Source organism: Neomonachus schauinslandi, chromosome 1 (assembly GCF_002201575.2).
Source record: "Neomonachus schauinslandi chromosome 1, ASM220157v2, whole genome shotgun sequence".
In the NCBI taxonomy this organism is placed as follows: domain Eukaryota; kingdom Metazoa; phylum Chordata; class Mammalia; order Carnivora; family Phocidae; genus Neomonachus; species Neomonachus schauinslandi.
Window position 1 is genome coordinate 118,227,743 of NC_058403.1, and position 13,999 is coordinate 118,241,741.

General features: G+C 37.4%; 1 protein-coding gene across 3 annotated transcripts in view; it reads right to left on the reverse strand.

Moving 5' to 3' along the window:
• Window positions 1-13,999, reverse strand: part of RASA2 (RAS p21 protein activator 2) — a 124,050-nt gene that overhangs the window by 9,802 nt on the left and 100,249 nt on the right. The window contains exons 18-20 of one of the 3 annotated variants that reach the window (XM_044920356.1): window positions 13,642-13,715; window positions 12,994-13,100; window positions 10,352-10,363 (exon numbers count right to left, since the gene is read on the reverse strand). In XM_044920356.1, coding sequence (XP_044776291.1) covers window positions 10,352-10,363; window positions 12,994-13,100; window positions 13,642-13,715 — 193 coding nt within the window. Of the gene's footprint in view, window positions 1-10,351; window positions 10,364-12,990; window positions 13,101-13,641; window positions 13,716-13,999 lie in introns of all 3 variants that reach the window. The other 2 variants (XM_021678866.2, XM_021678865.2) reach the window with 2 other exon arrangements.

A 13,999-nucleotide genomic window follows, 5' to 3' on the forward strand; every position in this document is an offset into this window, starting at 1 on the left:
CCGAACCACATGTAGGAAAAGACATCTTCATAAGTAGGAGTAGTGAGAAGACAGCTTCAAGCCAGAGTCACTGGACACAGAGAGCTGGGGATTGGGGACACAAGGACACACACACACACACACACACACACACTCAGACATACATCAGGATGATTAACAGGTAAGCTGCGTCTGGAAGAGCTCCCCCTCCCTCAGCTTGTACCAAGCGGCAGTCAACAGAGGCTTATTTCCCAGGCTAATACGCAGTAATGATGCCTACTAGGGTGGCAGAGCGGTGCTCTGTCACAGGTAGTCGCTGGCCCTCAGGAGGGAAGGAGAGCACGCACACCAGAAGACAAGCAAGCAGCAGGCTTGCCCCTCGGCAGCTTGTCCTGTACCTCCCTCACAACCACTGGCAGTAAGCTTCCGAACACTCAAGCAGGTGAACAGAGTGTAAAAACACACAGATGAGCAAATCACCAAAAAGATCACCAAATGATGAGGGAAATCAGCACCCTGAAAGAGAGACACAGATACAACAAAGAGGATAACATCTGAGGAAATGAAGGATACAATGAAGTACCTCTGGGTACTGATCTACATGGAGTAGCACCACAGAGATTCCAGAGAATTTAGTAATTTTGCAGGAAGTTTCTATCTTTAGATTTGTTGAACACACAAAGCAATCACATACCCTAGAACTGCTGTATTTGTTCATTTCTGGGCAAATTATAACATAGCATATGTAGAGAAAGTATATTGCTCCCAGGCACATATATTATCATGATGTCATTGGAGTTAACTTCACAGTTACTAGTGTTAACTGAAATGAATTGCAAGGTGATTAGATTTTACTGAGGACTCTCCAAAAATACAGTACAAAAGGACAAAGAAAGAGAAAGTTAAAAAAGTTAAGAGCCATGATGGATGAATGTATAAATTTTAATACCTAATAAGAATTCCAGAAACAGAACAGAAAGAGTGTTCAGGAGAAAACGACCAATGAAAATGTCCCAGAGATAAACAACAGAAATCTCCAGACTGAAAGGATCCAACAAGTGCTGAGCAGCACGGAAGGAAAAAGTCCATAACCTCACACTGGGGAGTAAAATATTAGAACTTGTAAAGAAATTCCTAAGAGTTACTAGGGAAAAGAATCAAGACACAACCAGACTGACATCAAAATTCTCACTAGCAACAATGGAAACTAGCAAACCATGGAGTAGTATCTTCAAAGTTCTCAGGGAAAATGATTTTAAATTGTCTATCATTTAAGCGTAAGGGTGAAATAGACTTTAAAAAAAATATGCATGGACTCAGAAAATTTACCAGCCATAAACCCTACTGAAATAATTCTTTGAGAAAGCACTCTTGCAAAATAAATAATAAATGCAGGAAAAGGCAAATATGTAAGAAATAGTGCTGAGCAAAGAAATCAGCAAAACTGACAAACATGGATAGAAAATCATGCAAGAATAATGTAAGAAGGCAAAAGAAAAAGAGAACCTAGTCTTACAGTTCCATATGACTTCATTAAGGAGATGCTTGGGAAAATAACAAATTCAAAGCAACCTATTATTCTTTTCCTAAGTGAATGGGGGCTTTGATTAACTGTAGACATTAAGATAAACATGTAAGTTTAAATTTGTCTGTTAACAATCGTAGAGTACAAATAGGATGCCCAAATTCTCTCACGGGGGGGGGGGGGGGCGGGGCGGGGAGAAAGCATGCAATCAAGGGCTTGATTAGTCCAATAAAAAGGCAGGAAAGGAAAAATAAACCTAATAAACAGAAAAGCCTAGTAAACAGAAAATACAAAACAAAGCAGTAATCACAGTAATCACAATAAATGTGAGTGCATTAAATTTCCCCTTAAAGGGCACCTGGGTGGCTCAGTTGGTTAAGCGTCTGCCTTTGGCTCAGGTCATGATCCCAGGATCCTGAATTTGAGCCCTGCATCAGGCTCTCTGCTCAGCGGAGAGCCTGCTTCTCCCTCCCCGCTGCCTGCAGCTCCCCCTGCTTATGTTCTCTCTGTGTCAAATAAATAAATAAAATCTTTAAAAAAAAAAAAAAAAGATGAATGAAACCCAGTTTCAGTTAAAATTTCTATTACCTCTTCAAAAAGTTGAACCTAGAGTTACCATGACTCACCAATTCCATCCCTAGGCATATATACCCAAAAGAACCAAGAAACATTATATCCACACAAAAACTTACATAGGAATATTCAGAGCAGAATCATTCATAATAGGAAAAAACTGGAAACAATCTGTTCAACTTTTGAATGGATAAACAAGATCTGGCCTATATCCATACAATGTAATATTATTCAGCCATAAAAGGAATAAAGTACTGACTCATGCTATATCATGGATGAGCTTGGAAGACATTATGCTAAGAGAAAGAAGCCACTCTTAAAAGGTTATATATTTTATGAGTCCATTTATAGGAAATGCCCAGCATAGGCAAATCCATAGACATAGAAAGTAAATAGATGGTTGTTGGGAGCTAGGAGAATGGAGGTATGGAGAGTGACTGCTAATGGGCATAGGACTTCTTTCTGGGGTGAGAAAATGTTCTAGAACTAGTGATCTTACAACTTGGTGAATATAACAAAAAAAGCTTTCTGGGATTTGAAGTAGGAAGGACTGTGTTAAAATCAAGATAAATTTGAGAAGTTTGAGAAGTGACTTCTTAAAAAATATTGAATTTTCAAATCCACAAACATGATGTACGCCTTTTACGTCTTCTTTATTTTATCTTAGCAATGTTCTGTAGTTTTCAGTGCAGAAGTCTTGTACTTCTCGGGGCGCCTGGGTGGCTCAGTCGTTAGGCGTCTGCCTTCGGCTCAGGTCACGATCCCAGCGTCCTGGGATCGAGCCCCGCGTCGGGCTCCCTGCTCCGCGGGAAGCTTGCTTCTCCCTCTCCCATTCCCCCTGCTTGTATTCCCTCTCTTGCTGTGTCTCTCTTTGTCAAATAAATAAATAAAATCTTAAAAAAAAAAAAAAAAAGAAGTCTTGTACTTCTCTGGTTAATTTATTCCTAATTTTTTTTTTTGGGGGGGGAGGGCTACTGTAAATGGTATTTTAAAAATTTCATTTTCTAACCATTTCCTTCCAGTGTATAGAAATACAGTTGATTTGTATATATGAATCATGTATCCCACGGCCTCACTAAATTCATTTATTGGTTCAAGTACTTGTTTTGAAGATTCCTTAGGATATTCTACGTATGCCTCCCCTGCCCCCCCTTTTTTGGCCTTATTACATTACAACCTCCAGGACAATGTTGAGTAGAAATGATCTAAGTAGATAATCCTTGCTTTGCTCCTGATCTTGGATATCATGTTCTCTTTATTGTATTTATTGATATGACTGTGTTTAAGCTATCATTTTGCTATTTTTTGTTTCATTTTGTTTCCCATTTACTGCATCTGATCTTTGCTCCTCTGTTCTTCCTCTCCTGCCACATTTATTTATTTACTTTTTGGGTAAGGGAGAGGCGATGGGCTATACTTTTTTCTAAAAATGTTTTTGTTCTAGCAATTATAGTATACAGCCCTCATTATGGTCTACTTAAAATTAAAAAATTAAAATTATTGTGTCACTTCACATAAAATGTAAGAGCTTTGCAAATAATTTACTCCAGTCCTATATTTTCCATCTACATTTGTTATAAACTGTGCAATTAAATGTTACAAATTTTGCTTATTAAACAGTTGCTTTTTAAGGAAAATGAGAGAAAAGACATTCTTACATTTACCTACATATTTACCATTTCCAGTGTTCTTCATTCCTTCCTGTTGATCTAAGTTTCCATCTGGTGTTATTTCACTTCAACCTGAAGAATTTCCTTTAGCGTTCCTACAGTGAAAACCTGTTTGCAATGGAGTCTCCCAGCTTTCATTTACCTAAAGGATATTTTCATTTTTAAAGTAAATTTTCACTAGAATTCTAGGTTGAGAGTTTTATTTTCTTCAGCATTTTAAAGAGGTCATTCTATTGTCTTTTTGCTTTGGTTGCTTCTTATGAGAAGTTAGCTGTCAAGCGCATTGTTGTTCTCCTGTATGCAATTTGTCTTCTGTTCTTCTGCTTTTGAGATTTTCTGTATCTCTTTGGTTTAATTTAATTACTATATGTCTAAGTGTGATTTTCTTTGTATTTATCACACCTGGAGGTCACTGAGTTTCTTAGATCTTTAAAATAATGTTTTTCACCACATTTGAGGCCATTATTTCTTTAAATATTTTTTCTGCTCTACTCTTTACTCTCCTGACACCAACCAGGCACAAGTTAGGCTGTCTGATATTGTTCCAAAAGCCACTGAGGTTCTATCGTTTGTTGTTTTTTTTCTCTCCTAGTCTTTTTTCTCTGTGTTCCCAGATTGGATAATTTCTACTAATCTACCTTCAAGTTCCCTGAACTTTTCTTTAATATTTCAGTTGAAATATTGCACTTCTAGATTTCCATCTGATTCCTTTTAATAGTTTCTAATGTTTCTTTTGCTGAAATCCTTCGTTTCTTTACTCATGACTATCTTTTACATCAAGTCCTTCGAGTACTTGTAATACCTTTAAAGTTCATGTCTGTATATCCTATTTTACCGTTTCTTCTCAAACTTGTTAATGTTTCACTGTATACTGGACATAAGGAATGACACACTGTAGAGACCGTATTCAGTTACCTTCCCTTGAACAGTTACATTAGTTAAATCACTCTGAGACTTGGCTTTATACCTTGTTCTTAATCTTAGGACAGTCTTTACTGCTGAGCCACTGCCTTTTCGCTATTTCAAAATGAAAACCCCAGGGTGTTCATGAAGCCCTTCTAAAATTCCAAAATGTTTCTCCTGGGGAGAAAAGGAATTGAAATTTCTGTTCATCTTTTTAAGTCTTTCTTGTTACTACTTTTCAGTAGCTTCTTTGAACTTCCCCCTTGCATAAGCAGTTGAAGAGTCAACCAAGGATTTCCAGGGAGTTCATATACAGATTGGAAGGCTCATCCTCTTTTCCCTCAATTTCCAGCTCCTCTGGCAGTCTTGAACTGTATCTTCTAATACCTCAAGCCAATAAAACTGTGGCTTCCTACTTGAATTTCAGCCATCTCACACTGCACAGGCTAGGAGTGCCTTCAGAGAGAAAAGCCATATAATAATATTCCAGCATGTCTCCCATTTTTGAGGGTCAAATCCTTCAGAGTTGTCTTATATAGTCTTCCAAGTTGTTATCTATGAAAGAATTAGTCTAATACTGACACACTTCATTTTATTGTGTGTTGCTTTATTGCACTTCACAGATACTGTGTTTTTTTAATAAATTGAAGGCCTGTGGTAACCCTGCATCAAGCAAGTCTATTGGTACCATTTTTCTTGCTCTTTTTGTGTCTGCGTCACATTTTGGTAATTCTCACATCACAATATTTCAAACTTTCCCATTATTATTATATTTGTTATGGTGATCAGTGATCTTTGATATTACTACTCTAATTCTTCTGGGGTACCATGAATTATGCCCATATAAGACAGCAAACTTAATTGATAAATGTTGTGTGTGCTCTGAATGTTCCACCAACCAGCCATTCTCCCATGTCTCTCCCTATCCTTGCTCCTCCCTATTCTCTGAGACACAACAATACTGAAATTAGGCCAATTAATAACCCTACCATGGCCTCTAAGTGTTCAAGTGGAAGGGAGAGTTGTACATTTCACTTTAAATCAAAAGCTAGAAATTATTAAGCTTAGTGAGGAAGGAATGTCAAAAGCCAAGACAGGCCGAAAGCTAGGCCTTCTTGTGCCAAACAGCCAAGTTGTGAATGCAACAGAAAAGCTCTTGAAGGAAAGACATTCCTTTCAAAATATTAAGGCTCCTGGGTGGCTCAGATGGTTGGGCGTCTGCCTTCGGCTCAGGTCATGATCCCAGGGTCCTGGGATCGAGCCCCGCATCGGCTCCCTGCTCAGCGGGAAGCCTGCTTCTCCCTCTCCCTCTCCCCCTGCTTGTGTTCCCTCTCTCGCTGTGTCTCTGTTAAATAAATAAATAAAATCTTTAAAAAAAAAAAAAAATTAAGGCTCCTGACAATGTACCCAGTCACCCAAGTGCTCTGATGAGGATATACAACGAAATTAGTGTTGTTTTCATGCCCGCCAACACAACATCCATTCTGTAGCCCATGGATCAAGGAGTAATTTTGACTTTAAAGTCTTAATAGTTAACATTTCATAAGGCTATAGCTGCCACAGATGGTGGTTCCTCTGAAGGATCTGAGCAACATAAACTGAAACCTTCTGGAAAGGACTTACCATTCTAGATGCCATTAAGAACATTTGTGATTTGTAAGAAGTCAAAATATCAACATTAACAGGAGTTTGGAAGAAAGCTGATTCTAGCCCTCCCTGATAACTTTGAGTGGTTTAAGACTTCAGTGGAGGAAGTAACCGCAGATGTGTTGGAAGGAACACGAGAACTAGAGTTAGAAGTGGAGCCTGAAGATGTGACTAACCTGCTGTAATTTCAAGGTAAAACTTTAATGGATGAGGAGTCTTATTATGGATGAGCAAAGAAAGTAGTTCTTGAAATGGAATCTATTCTTGTGAAGCCGCTGTGAAGACTAGTAAAATGAAAACAGGACTTGGAGCATTATCTAAACTTAATTGATAAAGCAGTGGAAGAGTCTGAGAGGATTGACTCGGATTTTTTTTTTTTTTTTTTTTTAAGATTTTATTTATTTGACAGAGACACAGCGAGAGAGGGAACACAAGCAGGGGGAGTGGGAAAGGGAGAAGCACGCCTCCTGCTGAGCAGGGAGCCCAATGCGGGGCTCGATCCCAGGACCCCATGACCATGACCTGAGCCGAAGGCAGTCGCCTAATGACAGCCACCCAGGCACCCCTGACTCGGATTTTGAAAGAAGTTCTACTGTGGGTAAAATGCTATCAAACAGCATCACATGCTACAGAAAAATCATTCATGAAAAAAGAGTCAACTGATGTGGCAAATTTCATAGTTGTCTCATTTTATGAAACTGCCACAGCTACCCAACCTTCAGCAATCACCACCCTGAGTAGCCAGCAGCCAAACATCAAGGCAAGACCCCTCCACCAGCAAAAAGATTACAACTTGCTGAAATCTCAGAAGATGGTTAGCATTTTTTTAAGCAAAGTATTTTTAAATTAAGGTATGTACATTGTCTTTTTTAGACATAATGCTATTGCACATTTAATAGACCACAGTAGAGCATAAAGATAACTTTTATACACATTGGGAAGCCAAAAAATTCATTTGACTCACTTTATTGTGAATAAGCTTTACTGTTGTGGTCTGGAACCAAACCCACCATATCTCTGAGGTACGGCTGTACAAGCCCCTTCACTACTGAGAACTCATGGGTCTGTTTTTAAAAAAGTAACTTCATCAGTGTAGTTGTGTAAGCTCAAATCCTGGGAGTTATCCTTGTCTTGCCTTTCTCTCACTCTTGATATCTGATCCTTTAGCAAAACACCTGAGTACTATCTTTCAAAAAATCCAGAATGTGAGGGGTGCCTGATGGCTCAGTCGGTTAAGTGTCTGCCTTTGGTTCAGGTCATGATCCCAGGGTCGTGGGTTCGAGCCCCGCATCGGGTTCCCTGCTTGGTGGGAAGCCTGCCTCTCCCTCTGCCTGCTGCTCCCCCTGCTTGTGCTCCCTCTGTGTCAAGTAAATAAATAAATAAAAACTTAAAAAAAAAAAAGATCCAGAATGTGATCCACTTTTATTGCCTCCACTGCTACCAACTGGTCCAAGCCATTATCTTTGCTCCCCTGAATTATTACAATGCCTCTTAACTGGTCTCCTCGCCCCCTTCATTCTATTCTCCACGTGGTATGAGTGATTGATCTATTAAACCATAAGTCAAATGATGAAATTCCTCTCTTTAAAGCTCTCCAATGCCTTTCCATCTTTGACTCAGAGTAAAAGTTTTAGAATGGCCCACAAAGCCCTAAAAATATCTAGCTTCTCCATGACCTTTTTGACCTAAGTTCCTAGGACTACCCCTTTTACTCTTTTTTTCCCCCTTAGCCACAAGAGCTTTCTCTTATCTCTTAAATACTCTAGGCATGCTTCTGTTTCAGGGCCTTTGTACTGGCTGCTGTTAACTATGCATCACTATTAACCCCAGATATCCACATGACTCACTCCCTTATCATCTTTAGGTCTTTGTTCAAATGACTTTCTTAGTGAAGCCCTCCCTGGCTAGACTTTTTAATACTGCAACTCTCCTCATAAGCCTATCATTCTCTCTTCCCTTTCTCTGCTTTATTTTTGTCCATCTCATTTCCAATATACTATATAATTTTTTTGTTCATCATCTATCATTTAAAATTTCACAAGGGCAAAAATTTTGGTATGTTTTGTTTACTACTGTTTTCTCTAGAGCCTAGGACAGCATCTGGCACATACTAGGCACTCAATAAAATATTTGTTGAATGAATGTATGACTGCAACAATGGTGTTCTTTAGCTACCAAAGAAAAAAATGCTGCAGAACGCAGTGTGTAAAAATATGAGCAGGTGAGGGGTGCCTGGGTGGCTCAGTCGTTAAGCATCTGCCTTCGGCTAAGGTCATGATCCCAGGGTCCTGGGATCGAGCCCCCATCAGGCTCCCCGCTCGGCGGGAAGCCTGCTTCTCCCTCTGCCACTGCCCCTGCTTGTGTTCCCTCTCTCGCTGTGTCTCTCTCTTCAAAAAAAAAAAAAAAACTTAAAAAAAAAAAATATGAGCAGGTGAAAACGAATTCAACCTAAATGTATTGAGATTTGTTTCAAACATCATCAAAGTTTCTTTTATATTGTCCATAGGCTATATGAACTGGAACATTTGATATCACATGAAAGTTGTGTACGCTGTATGTATCTGTGTATATCAGGTCTCCCAAGAGTGGACAATACCTAACCAAGTTTGGAGAACACAGAATGGATTTCAGAGATGAATCTGTTAATAATCTATTATTAGTACTCTTGGTGGAAATTTCAGAAACCTAGAGCAATGGTTCTTAAAGTAATTCAGCTGATAATATATCTGGAAGACATGGTGCTCTTTGAAGAACACCATTTATTAAAAACATTTACGACATGGTTTAACGAAGGTAGTAAAAAATGGTCCCTGACATTGAGGATCTTACAGACTAGAGGAAGAGACAGACAAAAGTAAGGACTACATGGTGTGACAGGAGTTATTCCTAAGGTGATAAAGAAACAGAATAAGGGAATAGCTCAACTGAAGTGGCTAGAGGCTTATAACTGACTTCCATAAACAGCTGATAATTGATCTGAGGCTTAAAAGGACAACAAATTACACAGGTGAAGAAGGAAAGAAAGGAATTTCTAGGTATAGCATATGCAAAAGCATGAAGGTAAAAGAGCACATGTTAAAGAGGCTGCAAGTCAATAACTCATTTGATTTCAGCATACAACTAGAAGAACTTTTACTTATAGAAAATGACTACACTGCAATATAGCAATATAAAACCATAATTACAAGCACACATTCATAAAAAACTGTCAATATAATCATGACCGACTGCTGAGTGCCCTATAATACTCATTTGCCACACATTAATCTAGTTGTATTGAAGATAAATTGCATACTATTACTTGTGAGTGATTACCTAAGCAGGCATCTAAACCTTAACAACTTACTTAGGAAAAACCCTTAAAATTGAGAACATTCTATTAATTCCTTTTCCAGTAAAATGGGAAAAGACCATACTATTTGATTCTAAGTGATAAAAATACTTGGTTCAGAATACTAGTGGTCCAGTAAGAGGCAGAGTGAAAGACCCAATGATTTAGAGCCATTTATAGAAAATCTGGAAGAGACTCTTTCAGACACCAAAGTCACATAGCAAGTGTAGCAAGAGATTTAACTAGGAGTCTTGGCTATCCAGCAACAGCAAGGAAACAGGAAGTAAGCTAAACATTTGCTTGAACATTCAGAGACTCCAATGGAGCCCATGCATTTCCTCCACATAGGAAAGTCCTTAAATCTTTCATCAGAGGCTTTTAATCTTAAACATAATTTTAACAAACACAGTACCTGTATCCTCATTCAGTGTATCTGTGGTAAAAAATTGAGCTGGGTGATGAAGGTGGGAGTGACATGTTACATTATGGTTCACTGACAGCATAAGGAATTTAAAGTAACAGCCTGAATATAAAGGGGATAGAGAAAAACTGTATAAAGCAAACACAGGAACATAAAAGCACAGCAGTCCAAGGCATTTAGCTGGGGAGTAAACAGCTGCACATACCCATAAGCAGGTCTGAAAACACCACTAAATCAAAGCACTACATAATAAGTAATATTATCAATGACAGCCCCAAGTCATCTAGAAAATGTTAACTTACGTTCAATGAATTCTTTTTTAGAAGGCAGGGAAGCATGTAATACATTTTGGAAAAATCCATCAAAATAGTTAAAACAAAAGGCATGGATGCTTAAAACTGTAGGCTTTGATACATAATCTTGAAACTTCATATAATAGAGCTTATTCCTCCAATGTCATTCCAGTAGGTTAAATTTCTTAAGGCCTGAAAACAATGTAATTTCTAATGTGTCTATTTTATACCTACAGCAGCCTAATCACTCTATAGAATTTTATCCTCATAAGACCACTAGTTAGAACAGAGGTTCTTAAGAACTGTAGATGAACTTTGATCTACAAACCCACTGAAAGTATACGCAAAATTTTGTGTCTAGTCTGTATGTGCATTTTTCTGGAGGAAAAAGGCCAAAGCTATCACCTGATTCTTAAAGTTCTAAGCCAAAAAAGACTTTAGAATACAACTTTAGATTAGAAAATACTTTAAATGAGGAAAAAACAGCTAATTTATTCATGGAGAATGACTAAATTAAATTTTATTTCAATGTACTGTTAATGTAAACATAACTAGCATATTATGACAGCTACTTTTTTAAAGTTGCTATATATGTGAGAGCATTTATATAGTATTCAACATAAGCTATAACTTCTAAAACATTGCCATAACAAATTATCTGGGTGCTTAAAAATAAAATGACTTTGGTTTCTTATATCTTACTAATACATTTGGCTATATGTAATCATTTTGGTAGAGCCATAATAAGGAATTATGAAACAATTTTTCTTATCACTCTACTCTTCAAAAATCTCCACTGAAGCATTCTACTTAGTTGAATCTACATTCTCTTGAAAGCACCCAATTGCTGGTGTTTGTTATCATTTCAGAATTTACAGCAGAAGCTCTCCTAACAGATCTTTACCTAACAGAGCTAGTGTATTAACATGTACACTGTAAAACATAACAAACGATACTCATGGGATGCTGAGTGCTTGTGGTTAACTAGGCTACTATCTGTTAAGCCTGCATCCTTCTGTTTCCGTTGGTTAGGCTGTTTTGTTTATCAGCTCCGCTGGGTTGTTCCCAAACCTATTTATGCGATTTTTCCATGTTATAATAATTTACTTAAATATATGTAGAGTGACAAAATAAGTGCTCCCTACTAAGAGGTTTACTGTTTACTTGAAAATCAGGTGAGTGCTTTGAGAAGCTTCAAAAAAGGAGATCCACACCCATATAAATAAAGTTAATTTATATGCGGGTGACACACCTATAAAAGAGTAGGGGTGACTATCATGAAATCTAATAGGATTCTGTACTTGGATTGCATTTTCAAGTATTTAGGTTCTAGATTCACTTTGGAGAAATCAACCAGAAAACTGATGCATTCTGGGTATATTTGCACAAGAAAGACAAAGGGGAAATCCAATCTATAGATCCATGTTCAAAGAAAAGATCTTGATTCTCTATCAAAAGATTTGGTAAACAAATATATATATATTTAAGATATATATGTACCTTTTTGTCTGTTTTTAAATGATTCTTGCTTTCAGTGAACATCTTTGTATCCTGATCATCGTGAATAAAGGGGATTCTACTAAATGTGATCCATGATTTAGTTATTAAGTTCTTCTTGCTAAGATACCAGAAGGAGCTAATGGCCTTCTGTGGATCATTTACCCCAAAGGAATGAACTTAAAAAGTGGAATTTTAAGCACCGTGTGAGTCCACTCAGGGACAAACTATGCCTTTCTGAATCCCTCAAATCACACTGTAGGAAGATGGCTTTCTTTATCCAAACAGCCCATTGTGCTTTCTCATTAAATCATTAGGTAAATCTTTAAAATTTCCATCTTGAAGTTAGCTTGGCCAACAGTCTAGAATGAATCTGATAATTGTAGAAGGAATCACAATCTGTGGTATGACTGTTGAAATTTTTAGCTGATGCTATCCAGCAAACCACTGAAATACTTTCATTTATTAGATACTGATTCTTACCAATTTGGCTCTGAGAGTTAAAAGAAACTTCCAAGTTCTGGATAACTGGAATTTACCAGAGATTTTTTAGAAAACAGAGCATGTGAGGAAGAAAAATGGAATTTACATGGTGTCACTTGTCCAATATTTACTGCATTCTTTTTTTTATTCTTATGTTAATCCCCTACATTACATCATTAGTTTTAGATGTAGTGTTCCATGATTCATTGTTTGTGCATAACGCCCAGTGCTCCATGCAGAACGTGCCCTCCTCAGTACCCACCACCAGGCTAACCCATCCTCCCACCCCCCTCCCCTCTAGAACCCTCAGTTTGTTTTTCAGAGTCCATCATCTCTCATGGTTTGTCTACCCCTTCGATTTCCCCCGCTTCATTCCTCCCCTCCTGCTACCTTCTTCTTCTTCTTTTTTTTCTTAACATATATTGCATTATTTGTTTCAGAGGTACAGATCTCAGATTCAACAGTCTTGCACAATTCACAGTGCTTACCAGAGCACATACCCTCCCCAGTGTCTTATTTATTGCATTCTTAATGTGTGTGTATCACTGTGAGAAACTATACACTGCAGTAATATTAGTAAAAAGGTTTGCCAGAGTTATATTAAGCAGCAAAAAAATTATCTTCACTGAGAACCAGGAAAAGGCCCCAAAATAAAGCATAAACACAACTACCTGGCTGTTTGTGGTAGGTGAGCTCTCTGCTTGTTAAGCAGAACCACCGTTTCTTGAAATTCTTTTTCCCGATCCGAGTTCTTCCCTGAGCTCTTTTATACATCTCACTGCCAAAACGACAGATAGGAAAATTTAGTTACAAATATTAAAATAGTTCATCCAAGACAAAAACTGTTCTTTAACTTTAAATGACATTAAAGGCTGTGTAAGATCATATTAAGTATATGAAAATGTCTTTGTCATCTATAACTTCTGCATTTATTTTGGCCATGCTAAGGGAATAAAGTCTTTAAATTAATATTTAAATGGTGCTATTCAGAACTAAAAGGGCCAAACTTTAACTCAAGTTCCCCTTTAACTTCCAATGATAACACTACTTCAAGACTGAAGAGTGCTATTACTTTTTAAAAGTACTCTAATATCCATAATCTCATTATATTTACAAAACTACTCTAGGACTGCATGAACAAGGAATCATGCCCATGTGGCATAAAGTTTATATGACAGTGTGACTTACCTGATGGATGTTACTTAAGCAGTTCTAACACAGAACAAAACCCAGGTTTCCTCACTTCCAGACCCATGCTTTTTGTACTATGTAACATCTATACTGACACATGACTTTAATCTCTAAATTCATTAAATTACCCTTCTTTCAGGTGCACAGGCTCACTCGTACCACTGGATTCTTTAGTTTCAGTAGATGAAATTTCATCCAAGAACTAAATAGGGAAATGGGCAAAAATTACACTTTATGATAACATATATCAAAAATTCAATTTATCTTAAATATCACGGATAATATTGTAAAGTTCTTCTTTAAGGAATACACATAATTGTACCTTATAAAGCAAAACACATATTTAATTGTAGAGGAAGTCCTAAGTTACACAATGGATAGGTGTTCTAAAGAGTTTATTCTCAAGTTACTTAAAACCCAGAATATGTTTTTCCCTATAGAAACAGATCAAGTTACAATCCTTAAACTACCATTCTGAAATCTATA